This window comes from Linepithema humile, chromosome 4 (genome assembly GCF_040581485.1).
Source record: "Linepithema humile isolate Giens D197 chromosome 4, Lhum_UNIL_v1.0, whole genome shotgun sequence".
Taxonomy (NCBI): Eukaryota; Metazoa; Arthropoda; class Insecta; order Hymenoptera; family Formicidae; genus Linepithema; species Linepithema humile.
The window spans coordinates 2,938,903-2,966,639 of NC_090131.1; the positions used below are offsets into that span (position 1 = coordinate 2,938,903).

General features: G+C 38.1%; 1 protein-coding gene and 1 long non-coding RNA gene across 3 annotated transcripts in view; one reads left to right on the top strand and one right to left on the bottom strand.

Annotated features, from left to right (window-relative positions):
• The window catches only part of LOC136999797 (uncharacterized), a 51,235-nt gene that overhangs the window by 17,207 nt on the left and 6,291 nt on the right, over positions 1–27,737 (bottom strand). The window lies entirely within an intron of this gene.
• GABA-B-R3 (gamma-aminobutyric acid type B receptor subunit 3) overlaps positions 1–27,737 on the top strand; it is a 57,889-nt gene that overhangs the window by 16,655 nt on the left and 13,497 nt on the right. For both annotated transcript variants that reach the window (XM_012366912.2, XM_067354568.1), the window contains exons 3-8: positions 9,425–9,742; positions 11,379–11,483; positions 12,055–12,120; positions 18,580–18,780; positions 20,651–20,875; positions 21,358–21,418. In XM_012366912.2, coding sequence (XP_012222335.2) covers positions 9,425–9,742; positions 11,379–11,483; positions 12,055–12,120; positions 18,580–18,780; positions 20,651–20,875; positions 21,358–21,418 — 976 coding nt within the window. The remainder of the gene's footprint in view (positions 1–9,424; positions 9,743–11,378; positions 11,484–12,054; positions 12,121–18,579; positions 18,781–20,650; positions 20,876–21,357; positions 21,419–27,737) is intronic.

Here is a 27,737-nt window from a genome sequence, read left to right on the forward strand (position 1 = left end):
GCATACAAAGTGCGGAGAGTCGCGGAACAATCGCGGAATTTCTCGTCGGTCGCAAATTGTCGACTTAAAACTAATCGGGGACTGTGCGCGGCATGCAGAACTGCACGTTTGGTGATACTTTTACATTCAAACCACAAATCCGTAGTGAACTCGTGCGTACTCGCGCCCAGTCGCCGGGAGTAATAGTTTGCAAAAATACATTAATTAAAACTTGATGGTACAATTTTGTATTGCGTGAGAAGAATTAGAAAAATTAATTTTGTTAGCATGCGTGTTTGTGACAACGGCAAAGGTAAAAATGGTTGCAAACTAATAGAGAGTGCTTATTATATTCTAATAACATTATTCAGAAAAACAATATAAGGTCATCAAATGCAGTTCCTGCTTGCATTAATTTCAAGTCGTATTATAAAAAACATAGCGTACCTGTACCGAAAAGGTGTCATTTAAATGTCTTAAACTTTCCCTTCGGATTTCATTACGAATAATGTAATTAACAAAACATTGTGAGAAAATAATAATTACGGATGGTTAGAGTTTGGTAAATGAGAGAAACTGACTGAATTGTAAATATTCATTAGTCACCTAACAACAACAATAATATGCTTTGAGGGTGCAGCATAGAACTTGGAGTATTACAGAGCTCCAACTTCTGAAAGGGGTAAAATTTGCGAGTAATGGTACGCGGGCGACCCGTGTTCTTATACAATTTCTTTGGACCTCACCCCCTTCCGCCTTGTACTTTAGATATATCTAAGAGCAACGACGCTGAAGGCGACTGTGCCACAACTATATTGATAAAGGCGATGAAAATGAGGCTTCTACAACTCCTGTAAAGTTTCTCGAAAACTTGTTGAAATTGTATTTTAAACTGCAATAAGGAAATATTTTATTTCACCCATCTCTAAGTCAAAGAAATCACGTAACAACGCCAGATCAATTAGAATTTAAATTACGTTTTAAATACAAAGGATTATTTTAATAATTGCAATAAGACACAAAGCATTGTTTCATAATTTTAATGAATTTCAACAATAATGCAAAAAAATTAATGCGACGTTATAATATTTCCAGCAAAGATATCAAGCTTTTATTACCGCCGAGGCCGCGAAAAAATTTTTTTTCGAGCGCACCGATAAAAATTTGGAGTGCCGACGTCCTAGAGACGTGAAATCGAGAAAAGTCAGCGGGGTGGAATTCAATCAAAGAAAGTCGGGACGCGAAAACTCGTTTTGAGCATAGCGAGATTCCCCTTCAATTTAAAGAATCGGGGACAATTACGCGTAGCCGTAGCATTTTGGCTTTTTCGTACGGTCCACCCTATTCTGTCTAGTCCTTCTTCCATTATCTGCCAGCGGAAAATCCGCTTTCTACGGAATCTCTGGATTCTCTCTTATATTCTGTCTCATAGGCGGATGTCGACCATCGAGCGAATTCGTTTTGACATCAAAGACAGATATGCTCTACCAGATACCAATTCCATGATATATTAATCGTCTCAAAATCGTCTTTGTAAGTAAAAAGATTTTATAGTCATTATATTTATTGTTATTACCTGCCTTTTATTCACTGTTTTGTTTTCTGTATTTTTTAGCGTTCCAAATTGCATTTAATTTTTCATTTTATTAATTATACATTTCATTAAAAAGTTACACATTAGCTTAAAGTAGAATTTTATTTTCAAACCAATCTGTAACTTTTTTTATTAAAAGTTTCACAGAAATTGTTCTATTAAGAAATTCAGAAATTATGCATGACTATTCAGAAAACTCATGTGTATTTTAGCGGTCTCCTGTAATTTAAACCATCTCGTTTATATGCATTGCATTATATTCTTAACATTAACATTATTAACTTTCAAATTGACAATAATATTATATGATTGTTGCAACGATGGCGTATTTGAAATACTGTAAGTTTAAAATATTATAAAATTTGACGTTCTCAAGTATTAATTACACACCAGTACTGATTGTTGTCTTTGCTAATTACGTGATTGTGTATAGAATCAAACGGAATACTGATTGATTCATTCCGTAAAATTATGCAATTGCTTATTACATACGTTACAAGTGTATAATGTGAACATCTCTGATCTAAATATGTAACACGAATAATATTGCGATATACAGCACAATATTAAATTTTGATGTTTAACGAGAATAATAATCATATTTATTTGCAATTTCAGGAAAATATTTTTTGCAAGAATAGTATATTGTATCGCAATATACATTCGCACATTTATATAGATATTTGTGCATCATACACACATCGATAATATGTCAATTTATTTTTTCAAAAAACGAGCCGCGCAATACAATTGCTGCCTTTTTTGCGAAGGAAAGTAAATTGGCGGAAAAACGCAGCATAAAAATGCATTCGATGTCCATTCATAGTAAATTTCTCTTATTTTTGTCGAGCACGAAAATTCAAAGCGGTGTTCCACAATTCACGGCGATTTTCTATATAAAATTTGTCGTACAGTTCGTCATGAGTCGCCATTTGAAAAGATAGAAATATAAGAAAGCATTTCGTAGCAGCATCTTATTACTACTGCATTTATTGAGTTCTCTCCTTAATATCATCAGATAATCTCAGTTAATATAAGTAGCAGTTCGTCAGAAAGAGAACGAAGTGACAGAAATGATATTATACGTCTTCTTGCATGATAAGAAAAAGTTGCACTCTTTGGCGAAGTTAGAAATGCAATTTCTCCATCGGCATTATCTAAATCCCGGTATTATATGTTGCTTCTTCAAGCTTCATCTCAACGAAATGTCTTAACCCAGCGACTTATCTAAAGTACTGATTATTTTCTTTGTCGCCGGAGAGAAAGAGAGAGGAGAGACGGCGGAAAATTTTCATTTCAGCTTCGTGCCTAACCGCGTTTTTTTCTTATCTTTAAAGGCGGATGTTTTCACGCATACAAGAGCTGAATGGAAAAGTCTGTCACGATTGGGGTAACCCGACGCGGTAACGGCCGTCGCCTGCAAAGGGTTTTTTTCATGTTCCTCCAAGAATTTCATTACGAAACAGGAAAAGGTGTCAAGGATCTCTCGCGGAGTCTTGTTAAATTGTAAATCGACTATGGTTGACACGATTTCGCAGACTCGAATCTTATCGGAGTTTTTCTAGGTGAAATGCTGATGGTGCATCAAAGTCATAACCGAAGCGTTTCTCGTTCGCACAAAGATATTTTCCGCTCTACATTTCTGTGCATATTTCACTTCGAACTTTACTATAATTTAATTTTATTCGGAAGAAGATATTTCGCCCGACAGGATTTCGACACTCTTGTCGAGTGAGAAACAGAACAGCAAATTGTCTCGAAAATGTCAAGATTTATACAGATTTTCGTCACACCATGAATCGTAAGCGATTGGCACAATTTTATCGATTTCGACCTTATTGTAAGATAGAACATTTTTGCTTTTTATCATCTACGAGCAATTTTATTTTATGTTAAATTCAAGTAATAAAATGTTTTTATTTCAAATGATAGATTCGAGAAACATTCAGTTTAATGCAGTAAAATAAAAAAAAAGTCAGACTCACAAGTATTTCTTCTCAAGCATCGAGATATTATCATATTAAAAGAAAGCGCTAAATCGACTAATAAATATTCATTCACATATTAAAATGATTTCGTATGATAGTAAACAGTATATTTAATTTATGGAATGGCGATAGAGCTACATGAAGGGGGCAAAAAGGAGTATATAGATGCAAGTTTAGCAAAGCTTACTTCGGTATTCTTTTGTAGGACGGTGCTGTCATGAGAGATTTGTGCGAGTTGTTGCCTACATCTCGTCTGTCTTTCGCAAATGACTAAAAATATTGAATAAAGATGGAGATGAAGCGCAACATCAAGCAAAACGTGCCTCTGATAAAAAGTGGAAAGCTTTTTCCTCGTAGTTTTATGAAAAGGATCGAAATGAATAACGAAGATTGCGTGGGTATTCGCCCACGCAGCGTGATACTCTAGATGAACGTAGATTGCTTCCGTATTTCAAACTATTCATATAGATGTACACTCGTGCTAGTAATAGTTCTGACAAGCAGCGAAAGTCCGGATAGAAAAGCATCAGATGCGGCAATTAGCATCGATAAAGCAGTCCTCCCAGTTTCTTCAAGCAGACAGGACACTATCTGTGCGCGCAATAATGGACGGTAAAAGACGCATACTGGAACAAAACGACAAGGAGACAATAGCGCGGAATGCGGCGATGAAAATCGACGGGCAAAAATAGAGTCGATGTCCTTTTGTATCGAGAAATTCATGGGTGAGGAGAAAAGCAGCAGTTATCTGTGTCGGTATTTTAAGTTTTCACCGCCCTTTTTCATTATTAGAAATACTTTTTATATATCGATCTAACCGCCGACGGGAAACTGCATAAATTGAGATATTTATATAGTTTCATTGATAGAATAGAGAAAGAAATTGAAAGAAGAAATACAGGACGCGCACACTATGATAGAGAGAAAATTGTATATTTGCTCTTCATATTATTCCTCGCGGGTAGTTTTCACGGCATCTATCATGGATGTCACGCACTGATTGATGGGTTTAAAATCACATTGTTATCGTCCTCCATTTGATTTTCCTGTCTTATTGACGTTTGGGATATGATCATAAAACAATTTTGCTCGAAGAAATTGTCTCATAAAAATCTCATTTAGAGGAAAAAGGATAGAGACGAGAGGTGAAGAGAACCGTTTCTGAATAGAAACGGTTGAAGCATTGCCTTGCTCAGCCTCGTTTTAACATCCATCACCCCGATAATACTAACAAGAATACAAAAAGTCAAAAGTAATCGAGGATGAATTACGTCGTGTGTTGGTTTTTTTTCTCTTTTATTTGAATTGGCCGCTGCATATTAGAGCAGTTATGAGTATCGGAATACTTTCGCTTTTATATTCCGATGTGAATTAATTGCGGCACATGCGTTTCATTCTTTTTTTCGCTTTAATCGTCATCCGTATATCGAATGAATTGTTTTTATCGTTTTTTTTTATACCGCATATTTTGTTCAAAGTAAAAGGATTCGCGTTGTATGATTCACGCAAATTGCTAGCCGCAGTTAACGTAGTTTCAAAGTGATGAGGAAACGATGCGAGATACAGACGCGGCACGCGTTTCACTCGGTTTGGCGGCTATCCAGCGCGTGGATTGCATTATCCCAATTGTTTCTTCCGCAACGTCTAGCCGCGGAACAGATTCCGCCTGGCCGATAGCGGTTTATCGGTCGGTCTTGCTTTATGACAGATGAGTACGCCGTCCCGGTGTACGGCATCAGCGATTTTCGCGGAACTTTATGATAAAAGCGATGGAAGCTCCGCGCGGATGAAGTACACCCGAGAAAAGAGATATCAACAGCGGCCCTCTGGCGCATCTGCTAGGTCAGCGCATCGATCTCCGGAAATTCACGGTCCATTCTCGCCATCCCAACCCTATTCTTCGTCGTCTTCTCCCCACTACTTCCATGTATCATTGTCTCGCACGTCCGGTCCTTCGTTCGACAAGAGTGCGCGACACAAAACGCCTCGTCCAACTATTGTCTCGGTTACATCCCATTCATGAAACAGTTCGACTCTCGAAGCTTTCTGGTCGATAGCGAACTTAGACGTACGCTACACCACACCGCGGCCACTCACACGTACAAATAGACGCACATTGATATCGTACGGAACTATCGATGGACGAAGTGGATTGTGTTTTCACGATGTCGATACACCGACGATCTCGAAGGACTAGGCGACGCGGGCGTTTATTGTCTGACGTTTCTAAAGGGCTTATTCGACGTAGATGCGCTGAAGCGGATAAAGGCATTCTCCCGAGACTCTCTCGTCTATGTAGATAAGAGGACTGTGGTTGAACGCATATGTGTACTGTGCAGTACTTTTTTGCGTTGCATATTTTACGGAGATTGCAGTCACTTTTCGTGAGAAGCCATCAGATGTTACTGAGATCCGCATGAAGTTTTGCATTTAGCAGAGGTTGTCTTCGTCCGAGACAAATCTACAAAATGTTAATGCAGTCCGGCAACAGACGCGCGCCGCGCAGCATAGAATTTTACAAAGATATGAGCTTGACCACCGAGTTTTTTTCCCTCCAACATTCCTCGCACAAAGGCCGGTGCAAAGTGGAGCGGTATGTAAGGACGGCTCGCAGTCTTTTACGGCAATACGTGCATTTTTTAATTTTTCTTCCGCACAGTAGATAACACGATTTTAAGTAGAGATACCTGTAGTTGCAATTGTGTCGGTTAATGAAAATTGAATTATGCCGACGAGCATAGAGTTAATATAAGCAATGTACAAATTTTTATAATTATCCGATGCGGATAATTCTTCTGAATAAAGATAAAACACGTTAAATTTAACTTTGAATAACAAATAAGATAGCCTTATCTGTATCTCTCGTTAAAAACAACAGCTCACATAAAATTAACAAGATTACATTAACAAGATTACATTGATTAATGTGGTTGCACATCACAGGCTCGAGCAACGTGCTAACAGCAGTTTTTCAGCGATAGAACCTGGTGCAATGATCATTCATAGTTCATTTGAAAAATGCGCATGGAAAATAAAACAGTACAGATAGTAGATAGATAGCACAATGCGGCGCTCCCACGAGAGCAGTTTGTTTAAAACAAGAAAAGGGAGCGAGCCATTAAACAACGAAAAGCGATATTCATTGTTCCGAAATACTGGGAAGATTCAGATTAAATTTCGAGAACGTTGGGGGGGGGGGGAGGCCCGCGAACAATTATGGCCAATATAAATCTCCTTCTCGTAAGAAACTCGTACTGTTATCTTTTCATTATGCATTTTACGTCGCAAATATTTGTCGTTCACATACTCCGAATCACGGAGGAACTATCCTGGAAGTGAGTCCTTATATTAAACTACGCACGCAAGTTTAAAATGCATTTCTGTTGTTAAAACAAATACGCCGCGGCGTGCTCGCCGCAGAAGAATCCAGGTCGTATATTCCACGAATGTCGATTTTCGCGACGAAGACTTGTCCCGTGGAAAATGTTTACAGACCACGTGCATAAACCCGTTACCGCGAAACGGTAAGTTGGAAATTATTCAACCTAGTCTCGTACCGCAGCCAAAGGGATCTTTTTAACTTAGTCTCTCGCCGGTGAACGTGAGCCGCGGCGGTATCCGCGTATTTTAATACTAGAATTCGCGCGAACGCTTCAAGAATCCATTTCCATTCGTCACCGCGTCGATACCACTTTCCCTCACCATTGATCCTCTCTATCTCTCAAGATAATAGCAATTTATCACAAAGGCTCCGCGCCATCCTAGCTGTCAGATTCGCACGTCGACTATGTTTCTTCGTCTCTCCACAGTGTAACACGTTTTCACAGTGTTGAACCGCAAAGCTGTCATGACGACATGAAAAATGTAATATGAGATTTTACCGACAATCTGTTCTGCTGTTGCAGTGCCTGACATTCATAGCGAATCTGGGGAACGTTAATATACCTCGTGTAACATTATAAAAGAAAAAGAAACACGGAGAAACTAAATCATTCTATACAAAAAAATAAAAAAAATAAAAAAATAAATTGTATAAATTGTATTTTTATCCTTATTCATTGCAAAACGCACGAGTTGCATGTTGATTTATTAGTGTCAAGTTGTTACAGTACATCCATTAATAAGGTGAAGAGAACAAAATTATATCATTATGTAAATTATTTGAGTGAAGAGACATTATGGTCCATCGTTCATTATAGAGGCACAATTAACGATATTCATTACAGTCTAACAGTATCTGTGCCACTAATTTGACAACTGATGCGAAAACCAGAATATGTGTCAACTGCAGTGTGAAGCATGGCTGACATCTTAATTATCGGAGATGAATTATGATCGATGTAAGGACGGCATTCGCGCAACATTGATCGTTAGGAAACGAATATAGCATTTTGCGCGTTTCGATTACAATTAATATTATTATATTCAGGAAAATAATATTGCACATTGTGTTATATCCATCAAAATATAAAACTTAGAAAATATAAAACTTAGAAACTTCGAGTTGTATAAAACTTTAAATACATATAATATATTCTGAAAAATTTATTATGCGTATTTATTATTTTATACAATGTTTCTCATTTGTTGTTTTGTGAATAATTAAATTTGTGGTATTTTAAGGGGAATAAAGAATTTAGAGCACGTAAAAGCTTTCGTCACCGCGGAAATCTTATATTAATATCACTTATTCGTTTCCAAGTCTCGAATAATACTGACCTTATTTCGTACGCAACAGGTTTCGCGCTTTATAACTCTATTATGAGTGCTAATTTTTTCTCGCCTAATTTAGTTTACGTAGAGACGAACATGTTGAGAAATTGAACAACGCCATTGGATGGTATCGAACAAGAATTCACACGAGCTGATTGTCCTCGTAAACAGAGATGCCGCGAAAATCATGGATATGCATGACACACAGCGTTCGTTAAGCTAGTAGTTACGTCCAGAATATTGTCAGACACGGCGCTAGAAACGTGCTGCGAAGGTGACGCAGACTTGTTCAGCATATCACCTCGTGAAAATAGATTTCTACCGTAATTTGAAAAACTATATATTCCACATTTCTCTCGGTCTGCGTCTATCCAATATCGATGCTTCAGCGGAATATCTATGTTTCCGAACTTTAATTGTGTCAAGCTAAATCGGATATACCGTCAGTTCTTAATATAATTTTTTTAGAAAGGTCACTGAAATTATTGGACGGGAAAGGATACGCCGAGGGCCCAATTTTCTCGTTGAAGATGATTGGTGGAGTTCCGGCTTCCGAAGCATACTCTCTCATCGAGACCCAATGAAATCGTAACAAGGCGCGGAGTAGATAGCACTCGTGTAAAAGTTGGATCGAGAAGTCCCTGCTTCCTCGTAACTTGCCGTCCTGCATCTTTACGAAAACCCTCGAGTTATTTTTTTTTCACGCTTTCGAGTTCACCTCGGTCTCCATTCGCGTTGAATAATTGCTCGTTAAGGTACACCAGGTCTTTCACTCGCTCATCTTAATGCTTCGGAACTGTTCGCAGCATGAAAAACGCGTTTTTTTTTACTTTTTCCTTGGCCGTAATGACGCTATTTGTAATCATTTATTTCGCCCGAAATGTGTGCAATTTTTATCGTTCAATTCACATTGGCTCCATTTCCTTCATTGCATTATGGCAGTTCTGAATCTTTTTCAAACAGTTTTATGAATGCGCAATTTACAACATTTTAATATGACATATACAGTTTTACTAAAATAATTTACCGCATTCTTCAACAGTAAATTTAATTTTGAAAGATATTTCTGTAAACAATCACCGATATTATTCAGTAGTTACTTTATCTTTCATATATAAAATCCATTGAAATTTTACTCTTCTTTTTCCAGTGCGATTCCGGAGTGGCCGTAGACAGATTCTTTCACGCTTTATACGCGCCGAAGAAAAAGTATTTAATGCCATTTCTGCTCGGCACCGCTTGTTCTGAAGTGACCGAAACACTGGCCAAAATTGTACCTTATTGGAACGTGATTCAAGTATCGTTTGGTTCGACGGCACCGGCGCTCTCGGATTCCAACGAGTTTCCCCTGTTCCTGCGAACCGTCGCGCCGGATTCGAGTCACAATCCGGCGAGGATAGCATTGATCAAACACTTTGGATGGGACACCGTCACGGCGCTTTCGCAAACAGGCGACATGTACTCCTTGGTAAGTAGGTCGTAAGGAACACGGATGTCGGGCAAATCAACTCTTCGAATTTATCGGAGTAGCTTCGAGTTCAGCGGTTTTCCGTCACTTTAATAGTTCGTACCGGAAATAACTTGTATCGTAATATCGATAGTATATCATTTTTCTTCGAGATCGTGTCCGAAGCTTTCAAAGGTCACTTGATTCTCCGTTTGGTCTTTAAACTACACAATACGCGACACATAAAACAAATATGTGAAGCTATAAATGGAAATTGCACATAAAATTAATACAATTTTCTATTTTGTATTGTCAAATAAATAAACGTTATAAAATATTATTAATCTACAGGCAAATTGGAAAATTATATTCACCGTGTAATAATAATAATGGAAATCGGAAATCATAAAGAACGCGCGTATATTGTAGTTGACATTAATCACGATTGAAATTCGCACTAAAAATATCCACTTATAAATCCAATACCTACTCTTCCTACATTTGCGGCATAAATATCGAGATCCAGATGAAGTAAAATCCGATGGCCGAAATATGAGAATGCACGCGAGTAAGCAATAATACGATAGCACGCGCGAGGATTTTTCGCGATATATTTATCTATATCTCGCTTTACGTAACCGCGTATTTAATTGCAAACCACACCGCGGAAGTACGTTTGTACTCGGTATGACGTGCGGTCTCTACAGTGAAGTTTCCGTTATGTCGGCTTTAATTAACTTTCGATTTGTAGCCACGCGCAGTTAACCAGAATGTCGCGCGTTAGATATCACGTTTCGGTTAATTCTCGGTCAATTTTCATCGTTACATTGTAACGGAAGCTATCACACATTATATCCGGCTTTAATACAGGCTAGAAATATATAATGAACAAAGGCAAGAGCGTCTCAGTAGCTGCGTTTCGAAACGCGATAGCTGAGCGATAAATTGGAGATAAAAATAAATTTATGTTAAAGTAGTTAAAGTTAATATTTAAATATAAAATTATTTTACTATATTTTTCCAGATATATTTACATCTGACCGGCGACTTAAAAATTTTTCTCTTACGTAAAAAGAAGTAAGATTTTAAACTTGGACTTTGTAACAAAGTATACATAAGTCGTTTATTTCAGAGCAGTTGCGAAAATGCTGCGAAAATCGAGGCATTGCGTCAGTTTATATCCGCACTTCGTTAAAATTCATATTATTTCCAAACTACTTTTGAAGCAGCTCATAAATGCCCAAGAGAAGAGAGAGAGAGTATATATCATCTATATATAATAGAATCCAACAGAATATCATACATGCAGGTTACTTCCAATTGTGTATACTTATATATATTCCACGATGTATAATCCAAGACTGCGGATATAGATTGCGTGCCGCCAATTAAACTGTGTAATACAAACGAGGGATTAGAAATTATAAATGTCGGATACAAACGAGAAGGAACAGCTGCAATTGCGAAACAAACGCGCGATGATCCTTTTCGAATAACGAAGCAAATTCCGTCACGTCGCGTTGTAACATACGATGCATATTTGTAAGGATGACACGAAGATTCTTGTTTTATCGAAATAGAACAAGCTGAACAAATGACACACATTGTCGCTGTCACTCGTGTCGCATGTTGCACGTATGACGCATCTCTGTTTCAGGCAGTGAACGATTTGGTCACGGAACTGGAGCAGGCGAATATCACGTGTACCGCCACCATCACGTTCGCCGAAAACGATTACAAGGAGCAATTGCGAACTTTGAAGGTAAGTCGCATTTGAGAAACGTCATTTCGGCCATTCTTTTTTCCTCACAGTCCGACAATGAGGATTCGTAACGATCATTTCGCGCAGTTAGATCCAGTTGTAAAGTAGTGGTTTAACTGACGGTACTGCCACGAGTTCGGGTCGTCTTTCGGAGTTGTAATTTGCCACCTTTGAAATGCAAAGTTCGTTTTCGCGAAGTGAACGCTGAAGTATCGATTGGCGCGATGCGAATCGCATTGGGATTAAATTTGCATTTGCCGTATTAATGTATGCGAATTAAACCAATTTCAGATTATGCCAGCGAGCAATCCAACTGCACCTTGGTACTATAATTGAATAAGCATTTGTTGATATTTAACTTGTAAAAAGCTTGGAATAAAAATTTTGCATGGATTAACGCGGCATTACTATGTGAATAAAATTTTGCAATCGCAACTCTCTCTTTTGCTTTATTAGTATCAATAACTGCAATCAAACGGTATATGTATGAAATGTATTAGTGATGTTTTATTGAACTAAAACTGAAACTTTCAATAAAAGATATACAAATCGTTATTCCATTTAATTACAGGACTTGGATACTAGAATTATTATTGGAAGCTTCTCACCGCAATTGGCGCGACGCGTTTTCTGTGAGGTAAGTTTAAATTAATGAACAAAAATTATTTTCGAAATTTTATAAATTTCTATTCAATCGTAAAAGATAAAACGTAGAATCACTTTCGGCAAACTGTCTACACAATTATAAAGAAAACGGTAGAGAGTAATCACATTCTTACAGATTAATTAATAATATATTTAATAACTCACGTGTTACAACTCGTGCAATTTCAGCAAAATTAAATCGTCATTTCGACCATTTATTTGCAAAGTTTCCTTTAGTTTGATAGAAATTCTCAGCAGTGAAAAAACAATTTTACTGGTTTGTTCTGCGTTTGCCAGTAGAATGCGGGATGAGTTTTTTGCCGAAGCACAAGATAGATAGAATGTGTATAAACCCTTGGACTCGTTAGATTCGCAAGAACTTTACGCGTTTTGTTGCGCGCCCGGTGACTATAAAATTCATTTAAAAGTTTAACTTTCCACCGCTCATACTTTTGAACATCATTACCAATTACCTCGATTAATTTTCTCGTAGCGACATTATCTACTTTATCTCTTTTACAATTATTATTAAAGAGGTAATAAAACGTTCTTTCACAAGTCCGTTCCATTGCTTCCAAATGAGATTCTCTTAAAATGTGATAACTACGCATCGACGTCAAAATTACGTAATCTAGCAATTGTAGAAAATAAATATACGTCCAATCGTGTTCGATCGTTCAATACGTCATTGGGAATAAAAATCGAAAAAAATCACTTTCGTGTGAAGTAGGTACTATGAAAGCAGGACGATGAATTTTTCGGAAAAATAACACATCCATCATGAATAGCTTGAATTTATGATGTCTACTTGCCGATAAGGATTCGTCTCTGTATTCTCATCTACTGACGTGCAGTACATCAACGATTCTCCGCAAGAGAAGAGCGCCGACAAACCCTTACAACGTTGTTAGATTTTACGAGCGCTCGAACGTAGAAGCAGTCTGATAGCGATTTTTTTCGCAAGCGTTTACAAACTAGAGTGAAAAATAAAATTGAAGCGCTTTTATACTCTTCATCCACGACGTCATGAAATCTTCTTTCAAGGGTGCACTATAACATGTATAACACGTATAAGCTATCGAGCCAAATATATCTTGATTTTTCAGGCACATGTGTGACAGTAGTGGTACACATGTAGTAATCTCTTCTTTTATCATTTATCGCGCTAAATAAAGCAGCTCTGTTATTTATCATATACGTGCATTTATATTATGCAAAAGCAGATGGCGGATATCAGATATATCAAATAGATGTGTTATCAGTAACCGCAATATAACACATAACTATAATGCTGAAGTAGAACACACAGAGTTTACCTTCTACCTCGCTTCCTTTGTAATTTGAGACAGAACCGTTCGCAGGAGCTTTCGGAGTCTTGTTTGTCGCGTGAGTTTTGAAGTACACATTCAGCTTGTGGTGATGAACATGCAGATTAGACGCCGTAAGATACATATATAACAAACTGATACTATCAGTCAAGAGTAGAATTTTTCATTTTGTTTCATAATACTTATTCCACGCTGTGATTATTGTTCTTTTTTCGTTCTGTTTCATAATACTTATTCCACGCTGTAATTATTGTTCTTTTTCATTACTTCAAAATATTTGTCGATCAATGATAATTTGCGAAATTCTTCATTCTGTTCAAGTACTTGTTCAGATAATTGTTATTATATAACGGCATATAGCGTTATTAAATGGTGGCAAGTGTAAATGCTATGTAAATATGAAATACACAACATCTTAACAAAGAGATCGCTTTAACTTTAGTAGAGCAAATAAGAATGCTGTACTATCTTAGCAAGCATTAAGAAAATGGTGCAAGTTTCATAAACGAGTGCGTTTCTTTGTGTTCTTGTTATTATACGTATGTAATAACCATTCTCTCCTGTAGGATTCTTTATAACTGCAATTTCTCTTGTTCGTCCAATGTATAACTCGAGGTACGAATTTCGTTGTAAATATGTATATATATAACACGAAACGTGGACACAATTCATTCAAATATTCGGCACAAAGCTAAAAAGCTACATTAAAAATTGATGTACGTGCCAAAAAAAAATCATAGAAAATAAAAGCATCCCGTGTACATTAATGCTTTTTACTTGCAACAGAATAGAAAATTAAGTGAGTTGAGATAACGGGACAAAAAATCAAACAAAAAATGTCTGACATAAAACATATTTTAACTACTGATAAATACTTTCATTACAAATGAAATAAATTTCGGTACCAGAAAGTTTGATATAAAGTTTGATATAAAGTAAACTCTTTCTACTAACAAATATTTTCATCACGAGTGAAATAGGTTTCGGCGGAAAATGTCTGACGTAAAACAAGCGCTGACTACTGATAAATACTTTACATCGGATTATTGTCCTTCGTTATTTTGACTTTCGACCACTTCTGTCCTTATTACATCATTTTATGAGATAAATTAATACGAAAAGAGAGGAAAGATATCAAATTATTAGATTTTATCTGCAAATTATTTTGAGGAAGAATCTGTGGACTGTGGCGTTTTCATATTAAATTTCCGCTTATCTAATTTCTACGTGTACGTCACTGTAAGCATCGAGCTGAAATTGCAGTTAGTTCGTTGCATCACTGGATATATGTGCTACTTACACCCTCACCACAAATTACCAAGGTTGCAATAAGTCTCCCTCTCCTCTTTCTCTCTTCCTCTCTTTGGCTCTCTCCTTTTACCAACCCATTGCGTACGATGCTTTAAATCGTGCTGTTTAGTGTTCCAGGATTTTACGGTTCATTTCCCAAGTTCACCCACGTGTTTCCATAGCCGCTTTTCTGCGCGAGATTAACTCATATATTCCGAAATATTCAAAAATCCTTTCTTATGATGACACTAATATGCTCGTTTGTAATATTGTTATTTTTACGATACAATATTGTTATTCGGATAAATAAAAAACAGTATTTAAAGACCAGTCTCTTTAAATATAGTTGCTAAACACATATACTAAAATAATGGTTCATATATTTTTTAAAATATATTATGTATATTAAGTCCACCGAGTCCACAAAGAATAAAACATTTTTTTCATTCTGAGTTTCTGAAAGACAATAGCCGATTCAAATAATTTACATGTTTCAGCTGATGTTAAAATCTGACATTTTCTCGCTTGCGCTATTGTAAGTTGTGCTGACCCTCATTCTCATTTCAGCAGAATATCGCATGTTGCGCTATGCGGTCGAAGGACAGCTCATTGTATTACAATCATGTATGCCCACGTCAGCGTCCAGTGTGCATGTTTGTATTGAAATATATCGGTTTGCCTTACGGATTAACGCGAGCTAGCGCACGTAACGTACATGACATCTTACGTGAAACACGGGACACCTTAAACGTCCACGTGCACCTATTTCTCTTCGCCTGTCATGATCATTCCCACGCAAAATTTCAACGTCACATACACACGAGGTTTCTATAGATATTCCCTGACCCACCTAACGAGATGTCGAAATTACGGGACCTTAATATCAAATTAGGAGATTCATATTCGCGAGGTAGACGGATGTGTCGCATATGTTACCATCTGCAAATGGAGATCCTTGGACACGAATATATCCTTCCTATCGGTCAATTACACAAACGACGCGTGAAAATGAATTTCCGGTTTGAGTGCGAAGGGATGACCATAACGCCGATTCGATAACGCGATTGCCACGCGATTCACGAATGACTATTAGATCAATGCTGGGCCACGTTTCCCTTCAAACGGCTATCCTTCAATCGTTACGCGACGTTTTATATTCGTAGGTCACGTTCGCACCGTTTGTTACGGCATCCTATATACATAGATCTTGCTTCTCTCGCACCAAATGATATAATAATAGAACAAAATAAGGAACAGAAACGAATAATATCCGAGTAATCGATCGATATCTCATATAAGGGTTGACAGATTGATGAGATTATTTTTATAAGCGAATAAAAAGATTGTATGGCGCTCTTATCTATAAGTCCTTATGGACATGATCATTGTGCAACAGCCGGTGGACACATTAAACACAAGTATTTGCTCATAAAAAAAAAAGCATTAATACTTTCTCATATTTTCTTATGACAGCTATAATTCCCTAACGTAAAACGTGAGACACGCATACGAAGAATTTATTTTTATATATTTCTTATGTTATTTCTTTGCTTGTACAATATATCTCAAAAACTTGTCATACTTTACTTATAATTTTGAAATAATCATGATATGTTCCTGTGTGATCGTTTCATTTGATTTTAAAAACAATTTTATAGATAGATAATCATGATAGCATTACACGAGATGTAATATATTACATATCTTGCTAGTTAAACCATAATCATAACCGTTCTATCGTGAATATCGTAAATGTCTTGCAACGGCTGCAAGAATCGTGATGTTCATGGTGGACCTTTTATGATAATATAACGATTATCTATGTTATAATAATAAAACAGAATTTAATTTTACCTCAATTTATGGAGAAATAAATACGACGCAATTATTAACAATTGACATCGAGTGTATTCCGCAAAATTTTTTATAACAAAAATTTTTCTTCAAACAATATGTTCCCACACGCTCAATTTTCCGTTTCTCTTTTTTTCTGTGCCATGCGTCGATATTCGCTGATGGCGCATACGTAACGAACGCACGATTTTCCAGTGAAATGGACAAATTTCTATCTATCGATCAATCTAGGAGTAGAATATGCCGAAGCGACGCACGTCCAATCGCGGTTCACCGCAAATCTATTTTTCTATATCGAGTGACAAGAGTTGCTTCTGATATTAATAAATAATAATATAATTCAATGAATATGTGTGTGGAAACCACAACACATATTAATACATATGTGAAAGAATCGATCATTTCTAGGATAAGTATATAGCGCTGAACGCGCTATCGTTTACTGTCGCTGTTATATTGATACGGTTGAATCAAGTACGGTTTCCATTCATATTGCCAGAGACACACAAATGGAAATCCGTGCCATAGAAAAAATTATACACTGCTGCAATCGTGTAATATTTTCAATAAACACATAATTTTGCTTTTCGATTTTTTATGACTGTTATCGAAAAACTGTGGTTTAGTAAAACGGGAGCAGCCATTCTCTCTCATCTACACCAAACTACAAATAATCCCAGCCATTAACTGCGTTGTATATATACAGTGCAACGTTTTGCACTGGATAACAACTTTTTATTACCACTTTTAGTGCACTAGCTGTTACGCTTGTAAAGGAACACGACAGTCTGATTTACGAGAATGCACGTGTTCAATACTCTCAACGTTTCCTTTTAGATCCTTTAAGAGCTGATACGTTCTTCACTCTAGATACACTATACGCCGCTTATTTACAACGAAATATATCACTTCAAAGGACGCAAACATTTTTGCATAATAAACATAGTTTCCAGTATTTGTCGGAATAGAATTCTTTACACAAATAGAAAAAAGAAATAACAACTAAATCAAATATTTCTATTATCACTATCTCGTCTCTGGCTTTTATCACAGTTACAAATTATTATAATTGCGTCCTTTGAAGAAAAATTAATCGATTGTATCTCAGAGCGCGTAAAAGCAAGAAAGTCCGCAAGAAAGAAGTTCCGTCGGCCAAGATACAATTTCGTAACGACGACCTACTTCATTCGTTAACTTGACCGGCAAAGCGAAAACGCAATATAAAATGCCTTAGGCAGACGTTACAATGCTCAAAGTACACCTGGCAAAGCCGTGAAACTGAAAAGAGAATTCTCGAGCGCGAAGTAGGAATGCCGGATAGTAAAGGTAGAAAGAGGACGAAGGAGACACATGGCGTGATATATACTTTACAAAAACACCCCAGAGATAGTCCGCGAACAACTCTCTTCACAGCGTCATTTCTCATTACACGGAACATCCAGTACGCGATCGTCATAAATATTTCTCAAACTGACGCTGCAATCTCCGCTGACCTTTCCGAACTGAGACGTCACCGGCTGAGATTTTAAAACCCGGTCGCCAGGTGATTGCGATATAATCGCGTTAACTCCCATCCCTTGGCAAATCGGAGAAGTAAACTGATCGATAGACGAAGCGATACAGCCGCATCTCACGTCGCATCGTCCTGCGCTAACGTGACGAGCCATGTGTATACACGTGTGTGCGTGTGTGCAGAATCGATCACGATAATGCAGTACTATCGGCGCAGCATTGTGCGTTCGCGCCTATTGTTCGCGAAAGCAATGAACCGAAGCAATGTTCTTTTACACCCGCAATGTTTAATCTCGCGCCAGAGTGTTTTCGTGTGACCTATATATAATATATTATATATACCATATATAATATATTATGTTAAACAGCAGAACCCCTCCGATTTTGAAATTCAGGAAATTTTGAAATACAGATGCCAGAAGGCATCCCTTTTTCTCACAAACTATATCTCTTTTTTTCCGTCGCAGGCCTGGAACCTCGGGATGCACGGTAGCGATTACGCATGGATTCTACCAGACGATATCGACTTGCCGAGAATGACGAGCGATTGGTGGCGAACCAGTGTCGGAGAATGCTCGCCCTCTCAGCTGTCGCAGACCTTGGATGGTTTAATCATCGTCAAGAGCCACGCTACGATCGTGGGAGACGAGATCAGCGCCTCGGGACTGGTACGTTGTTTCCGCGCAAAGTAAAACTTAAACCGTGTAAAGTGAAATTGAGGTTTATTAATAAAATGCTAATAAAGGCTACATTAAGCTAATATATTATGCACGTAAATTAAACTAGTTAGAACAGCGCGTATAAAGTTTTTACATCTCTCTCGGCTTCCTTTGATCTGCGTATCCTTTGAGCAATTTAAAGTTAATTTTTTTACAGCGACAATTGCGTGTAAAGCATCCTGTGTTTATAAAGTAACACGTTAACAATAAAAAATAGACGGTCGTTCTGGCCATTACTGCTAACGATAGCGATAATTGCAGCATTCTACGACCTATAAAAGGAAGCAAAGACGCGGAAGCTTATCGCGGAGTCTCCGCGATAATAATCTCTGACTGCTGCTGTTGCAACGTAGCGCGCGGTAAATGAAGTCCCGCGAGCGGAAATTAGAGTATGCAACGAAGAAAGCTGAAAGGTCTTGGCGCCACGCTATAGACGAACTTCCTTTCTATTCCATTAAATACCTCGCGCAGGGTTGAAGTAGAAAGAGGCGCTACGCCTTACGGGAGCGTTGCGCCGTCTTTCACACGTTAGATCTTTCAAAGCCGAGTAATCAGTCTAATGACTACAAGAAGCCTACGTAATCGACAGTCAAAAGTCACCGTCGATTCTGAACACTCGGAGAAGAACAAGTTGCGAAAATAGACAGCGCCTTCCACGCAGGGCCGTCGTCTGTGGATTGTACGTGTCGTACTTTTCACATCCGACCGACACCTTCCAGAACACGTTTTCCAATATAGATCTGTCCCGAGTATATCGCCGGAGGAAGCGTATCCCGCGATATCATCGTGAATAATTTTACATTGCCGCGTGTAATTCCTCGTCTCACCGAGTAATAAAAATAACATTTGACGCGGAAATTTTTATTTTGATAGCTGCGCATTAAAATAAAAATCTAATAAAATAAAAAACATCTACCGTTGATTAAGCTATTCATACGAGAAATCGAGTTGAAAATCCTGATTATCTCTCTCTTAATCATGCAAATAAATAAGTTACATGACATTCTAATGTATTTTTTGATCAATATGAAATAATAAATCGCGCATTCTGCCGGAAGCCACCACGTAACTTTTCAGCCTACGGCATACAAGATAACGCGTTCCAAAAGTTAAGCCTCCGGAACAGTATTTCAAGTATGCCGAACAAAAGAAAAGATCCAACGTCACTATTTTCTCCTCCGCTACACAATTCTCAAAGTTCTGACCATAAAATTATAAATGCGCAAGTGTACAATATGACGCGAATATTGCAGAAATAGTACACCGATGATTCTCCGGCAAACTCGCAATATACAGAGAAATTCAAGGATGCTTCACCGCGCTGATCTATAAAGCGCGATTTATAATCAGATTAAGTGACAAGTTCAAGAAATGAGAGGGGTTTACTATTCTTATACCTGTATTATTCTTGTCTTTATTCTTATTAGTTATTCTTGCAAATTTATTCCGATGAATATCTCGGACCGCGATATCCTTGTTTATCCAGCTTACGACGCGCTTCATCACTTCAAATAAAGATAACGTTATTAAAAATTAAAACTGTTTTATTTTTCCATTTTGTCAATATTATAAGTTTAATATCGCCGAAATGTTAAATTTGACGACGCAATTTTTTTTTTATGTTTGCGACATATTTTCCTTTCTAAACGGAGTACACGCGTCGTTGATGCAAACGACAAATTAAATTAAATTTCACTTGTCCGTCGATTTCAAGCCTTCGTTCTCTGCTTCAATTTTTTTAATTATACGAACAGCAATTGCAAATGTTTCGCTAATTGTCCGACCGGTGTTTCATACGTTGCTCTCGTTCATTTTGCAGACTAGCGCGAAATTCACTTCGGAGCTAGCTAATAGAGGCGTCACAGACTCGAAATTCGCCAGGCAAACATACGACGCCGTGTGGGCCATGGCACTTGCTCTCGCTAGAACCGAGGCCCTCTTGAATCTGCAAAACGAGAGCATGGGGCAATACACGCACTCGAGAAAAGACTTCACCTACGATCTACTGCAGCAGCTCAAGCTATTACATTTCATCGGAGTTTCGGTAAGTCGGGACAGTCGAAAGATAAGCACTGTGAAATACGCCCGCAAGACTGGATTAATCAAGACTTGAACGAAATTACTCAGCACAGATTTTTATATATTTACAAAACATTCCGCAACTACCTGTAAAAATCCTTAATCCACAAATTGCCTTTGACTAACTTAGAGCCCAGCCTTCCTCAAGAGAAATGTCGAACGATTTTTCAAGTAATAATTGAAGATGAAGAACTTTTGACGGACTAAGCTTAAAGTTGTGAGTTATAATGTTTTGCCTCCCTTTTCCTAAACGCGACGAACTTTAAAACAGAGAACTTTAATAATTCGCTCAAAATCGATATCGTTAATTTATATTAGCCGACAGTGAACAAACAAAGGCGATTGAGTTCAGTAATTACCATTCATACTTTATAACTTTATGAAATTTATACTATATCGCCGTTATTTTACAGCGCCGAATACACTTTATTCCCTTTGTGTTCGCAGGGACCGGTTTCTTTCAACGACGCGGATCGCGTTGGCATCACGGCATTTGACCAGTTGCACGGTAAGTTCGATAAAGATATGTTGAAGTAAAAATATATAATAAAACGAAACAATTTTACGTGAGCGACGGAACTATTCTGGAGTAGAATTTCTGAATTTAACGCAAACTTAATTGACGCGAATCAAAAGATGAGGAAACTATTAGTTAAGCACGGCAGGGTAAACGTCATTGTTGACACGGATCGACACTTCACTGACGAATCATTGGGACATTTCGCCAGATACTAGTCTCTGGACTTCACGCTTTATCCGATCGGTTTGAATGTCAACAACGCAGCATTAAACGCACAATGAGCAAAAGCTTATGCTACGAAGCACGCTGAAACGATACTACCGAGTTGAAAGCATTGACAATGGCTCGATTCTAACGATGCGATATATCGCGTATCCCCTCGTCAAGAATAACCGGCGCGGACGCGCGTATGATCCAATTTATGAGTTTTCTATTATCAAATACGCCTAGCAGCACCGCTAATGCGTTTTGTTTACGAGCATTTCCGCGCTGAGCTTTAGAATCTCGATATAACGCATCCGCGGATTTCAGGATATCATATATAACGTCGCGTACTACGTGCTCTCTCGAATAGAAAGCGCAATCCTGCTTTCAGAAATCGCTTTGTATGATATGTGATCGCCGTGAATCTCGAAACGAGATTATTCGTCTCTTGCTTTGATATGGAGAATTTGAAAGATTAATTCCGTTGTCGTCGATACTTCACAAATTGCTCCAATCTGATATTTTTGCATGCAGTGATCTGTTAAAATATCTCATGCATTTTAATGAGACTTAATGGCAATAATGTTTTAAACTATATGCACATCAAACATTTTATATAATAAATATTAATTGATTATTACAATTTAAATAATTAATATAAAAAATCGTACATTATTCTTACTTACATAATCGCAAAGTATAATAAGTGCTGTTATTCATTGCGTAGAATTAAAATGACAAGAGGATATAGAAACAACGTGTATGCATGTGTGAGGAGGTCATCAAAAATGTAGGAATGTTCCGTATTTCAGTAACTTCCGTGTGGTTTTCTTGTCAACAGACGCAAACAGTGTTTGTCGCGTTTAAAAGTAACTGGTACTCAGCGGGACAACGTGACGCCACTTACATTAAATTAAAAATTAGTCTCCCTTTTATCGTTAACGCCACGTTAACGCTGTCGCCGTGACAAAATGTGTAATGTGGAAAAACATTAGCGGAGAAAGCTGCGCTGCGCGATGTATAATAGTACTCTCGCTGTGATTACCTTTTCCTGATCATTTCTTCTCTTCATTATTCGCATCCACCGCGTGTACGTGAAAATTAAAAATTCAGTTTGTATATTTTCGTAATATTGCTTAATTGCACATTGCGTGAATCTTTATTGTAATACTGAAAAATATTGCCTTTTTCAATATTTTTTATAAACAAATAAAATTGCCCGCATTTACTGCAAAGGCAATGAGATGTAGACACATCCCGCAGTAATCGGCTCAGGTTTTTATTCGTGTTTCATCATCGTAGAGATAAATTTTTTTTTTCAGTTGCTCTTTTGTCAATTTTCCATGTGACTTTTGCGTTTTACGTCACTTCTGTTCAAGGTATTATTGATTCGCTCTTTCATATTATTTTATACGCAACACAAATGTTTTCATATCCTCATTGTGTGTGAAACATTAATCTGTATACGACTGTCGGATTTATTACAATTTAATTACCTCGAATTTTGCTATTTTGCGAAATTCGTCATTCTGTTATACGGCTAACAAATCGGCGTGAAAACTTGCTGCGAAATTCCCATTCGTCCGGAGCCTCTGAGAGAAATCGCATAGACTTCGCAAACTGCTAACTCGACGTAGCTCGACTGTGCAACTGCTAACTTCGTTCGCGAAACTAGCATTGAATTATAAAACTGAGTACCTCTTGTACTCAAAAGTGGAATCAGATTTCCCGCACATGTGATGCTTCAATTTTTATTTTTGTCCTTTATATGTGTAAAATCATATCGAGTTATTCGCCATCGCTGATTATTTTAATCGTCAAAAGTTCAATAGTAATTATTTGCTATATGAAGCTTTTATGCATACACGCGCAGCTTAATGCTCTATAAATGCTATTTACATGCGGCATGTCATAATGCGTGAAGCTGAATGTCTCTTGCACAGACTGGTTTAACAGGAAATCGATGCGTATCGACCCCTTACATTGTGTCACCTCGAATTAAATACAAATTAATAAAACAGCTTTACATGTTTTACTGAACTTGACAGGCCATTTAGCAGAATTATCAAAAGCATTGAAATAAAAAAACTTTTTGAAACCTTTGTTACCAACATTTGTTGTTATCAGGCATATTTTTCTTGTCAAAAGATGAAATTTATGAATCTTGTATTAATGTCATATGAATCTAAGACCGTACAAGTGTTTTTCGAAGAATAAAGTTATTGTGATTCTAGGTCGACCTGCATCCGCTGCATGATAATCTATTATGCATTATGCCCTACAAATCGGCGCGTCTGTTTTATCCTCAATATTTAATTGCAATCAATCACTATCACGTGAAATGTATTTGGCCTGCTCTCTTATGGATTTCCAATATGGGCATTAAGTCTTTTAACATATTAAACCATGTGCCATTTTATCACTGTGCGTGATATTTCAATATTGGAAAAAACCCTTTCTCTTTCTTTTTTTGAGAAACATGGCGGACCGGAAATATGTAAAAAAGTTTCTTGCAAAATTTAATTCCACGAGATAAATGGACTAATATTTGACCGCGAAATTTACGGCCCCTTGACAGTTTATTTGCGTTACAACAATAGCTCCTCGTTTGCTTTTTATTTCTCATCTTGTTTGCGCGAATGTATATATTAGTTATACAAAACTTTTTCTATAGGGCGCACAATAAATTTTTGACTTGTAGAGTAATTTGAATGAATGATCATTGTAGAATGAGCAAATTGATAGAGCTAATTGAATATACGTAAAGCGGAAGCGACTTCGCGATTCTTTCATGACGCGTGAAATCCGCTTACAGTGAAATAATTTGCCCGGCGATCCTAAATTCGCATACATTAAAGTGACCGTGGCGTCCCGATAACGGGACAAAAATAAAAACGAGCAATTGCATATTCAGTCAGTTTTTTGCAGCGTCATGCTAAAGCGTTTACGTTTCGATGCACGAATCGACGATTTTATTTCCTCGTTGCATAAGTGGAACTTTGCGAGGAAGCTTTGTCCCATGACATTTGAGAGAAAGAGAAGAGAGAGAGAGAGAGAGAGAGGGAGAGAGAGTTAACGGATCCTGAAAATAAAGAGTCTTAAATCCCTCGCCGGCGCCGAAGTTTAATGCTCGTAAGGATTTCCAGCAGTTTCTCATTGCGAGAACATGAAGCAGAGCAAACATCAGGTCGGCTGATGTCGCGGTTTATATACCTGCTGACAGTCGTCTCCGTCTGAGATATAAACCATGAAATGGGATCGTCGTCGTGAATCTCGCAGTAACACGGCTAACAATACGCGGCATTCTCTATTCGACGGCATTCTATGCGTCTGTAAAAAGTCGATGAATTATTAATGAGACTGGACCCCCGTTGAGATCTATGGGCGCGCGAAAGCGAGGAGACGACGGAGTCGAGAGATGTACTTTCGATGATATTAGCCGAGCTGAACTAATATTTTCCATCGGAAAAATCTGAGGTCGAATTCGGCCACGGGATAAGGCGGATACGCTTATCTATTGGATTATGGCTGATATGGTAATGTGTTGCACCGCTTATACTTTAATATTATCTAGCAATTTTGAAAACTTCGCTGGAGAATTTTATGTTAAAACAATTTGCTAAGCAATTTTACAGTAAAGAATCAACGCTTTCAGCCTGTACAATTTGGCTGTAGTAATTAACGCTTTAGTAATTACAACGTGTGCGTCAACTATCTCACGTCGCGCACTGTGACTGGCTGATGTAAAATACGGGGCCGCAAAACCAAGATAAATGCCGTCGTAATTGCTTTCGTATTATTCTCACGGGACATGTCTACATGTTTTCATCGAAATTTTAAAATTTATTCCACGCTGATAAAATCGCAGTGCAATTTCAACTGGGTTAATATCATTTATATACGATGGAGAGATCGCGCACCTGTCTGTGGGTCGCCAAAGAAACCGAAAATCATTCCGCGTCACGAATTCGTATTACTTCTATAAATCTGCGAAAATTGCGTCATTTAAATGCAGAAACTAAGTGCATCATCGTATGCTGCAGACGGTGCAAACGCGTGCGTTTTACAGTTTTGGTGCGCGCGAGAACTGAAATTTAAATAGATACCGAACTCGTCAAAAATCCAAAATATAGCGCTGAATCGTGCACGAAAATCTGCATCGAGAAACGGATTTGCGGGATGATGAAAGTTTTGCGTGCGTGGAATTTGGACAAAACGGATGTAGCTGCGGAAGCGTTGCCACCGGATTTTTCACGATGTGGTTCGCGAATCGCCTTGCGACAATCGATAAGCGGCGTTTCGCGTTTCCAAGTATCTCAGCGCCTCGCGCGAATTGCACGAAGGCGATTCGAAATTCTGTCTGGCTCGGCGAGATTCGAAATCCACGGCACCGTCAACAATGAACAATGGGTCAAGAGTTCTCCTCTCGCCGGCAGTACAATGCTGGCGCATAATTCGAGTGGCCCGCGGAAGCGCCGACCTCCGGTATGCTTACGATTCTGACCGTAGAATTCTCTACGAAATTAAGCCTCCTCGCGGATGCACAACGCGAATGCACGCACGTTCGCTCGCGCCCCGGCGATGTGCGCGACGAATAATGGCCCGGGATATTACATGATATTTCCACAATGTCGCGTATCTCGGCAGTATTGCCTCATTTTCGTGCGTATTCTCGATCGTGCATTCAAGATCGAGGTCGCGATTCATTGTTCCTTTGCGTTTGTATCTCTACCTGTTTGTTGTTCGACACAGAGGAAGCTTCAGCGGTCTCGAAACAATGCTTCCATAGAAAAAAACTTTACTTTATACTTTCGCAACTTTTTCTTTTTTTTCTCTTTTTATTGTATATATGTTTTTTCTCTAGATGCTAAAGACGATGAACGTCAAATGTTATCCGTTTACATATTTCATAATGTATTCCAATTTTGCAATCGGACATTTAGTTGTAAGTATGATTTATCGATTCAATATATTGCAAACGATAAGCTGTTTTTTATTATTAGCTGAGCAGCAGATTGATTAAACTCAATAGTACTAGCGACCCGTTATCGAATGGTTTAAAAGATTCTGCAAAGTTCCCGACAAATATTAGCATCTGCCGCTAGTCAGTTTAACAAAGAGAAATTGAGACGCAGATAATCCGAAGCACTTTGTTTGAAGTTGAGACTCTCTCGGTACGTTACCGCAAGGTTTAACGTTACCCTTCTCTTTGTTCTGCAGCGAGATCGTCCGTATGTTTCAAGACACAAAGTAAGTATTTTATTTCCCACTCGCGTCCCTCCCACCCTTCGCGATTCTCGTAATTCTATAACGCTTTCAGTGGTTGCGTACAATCTTTTCGCGATAAAAAACCCTTCGGAATCCGCGAAAATTATTTTCCACTCCATATATCGCGGTGGAAAATCATTAGTCACGTGCCGGGCGAGACAAAAACAATCGCGCGCGGGAGAGAAGTAGTCCTCCCCATTAGGGGAGAGAGAAAGAGGAAGAGTTTTTAGGTGACTCACCAAAGGGTGTTAGAAACTTACGGGTTTTCGTTGCGGATAAAGTAACGATGCTCCTCTCTCTCTCCCGAGTTCGACCTCTCTCGCCATTTTCACGCCGCTCTGATAACACGACTGTCGCCGTCTGCGGTATATCAAGCGCTCATCGCTTAGCTCGTTAACCTTGCTCGGAATCTCGCGAAGAAACGCCTTCTTTTTCAGCAACGCGTCGACAGCATCGATTTTAGATAAAGTCAATGAACTGACACGAATTTCCGGCGCCAATAGCGACTACAGAGACGGCCCGCACAAAGAGCTGTTTGGACAAATTAAATAGTACCTGCCACGCTGTTTTTTCATCACCTATGACTTGTCTTTCTTTTCTTTTTTTTTTTTTAACATTGCACACTTGTTTTCAGTTATGAAACTCCCTTCCCGCAGCTTGTCGATTTTCACGGCAAATGCTAAGTCTCGTTACTTGCGCGGAGCTTTTCAGCGCGATATCGGAATCGCGAATAGAATGGAAAATTGAGGCGATTACCTGTCTCTCGTTATAATAAATTAAGCCATGGATATCGCTTGATACCATGTTATCTGCTCATTCTAAGAGTATAATATCG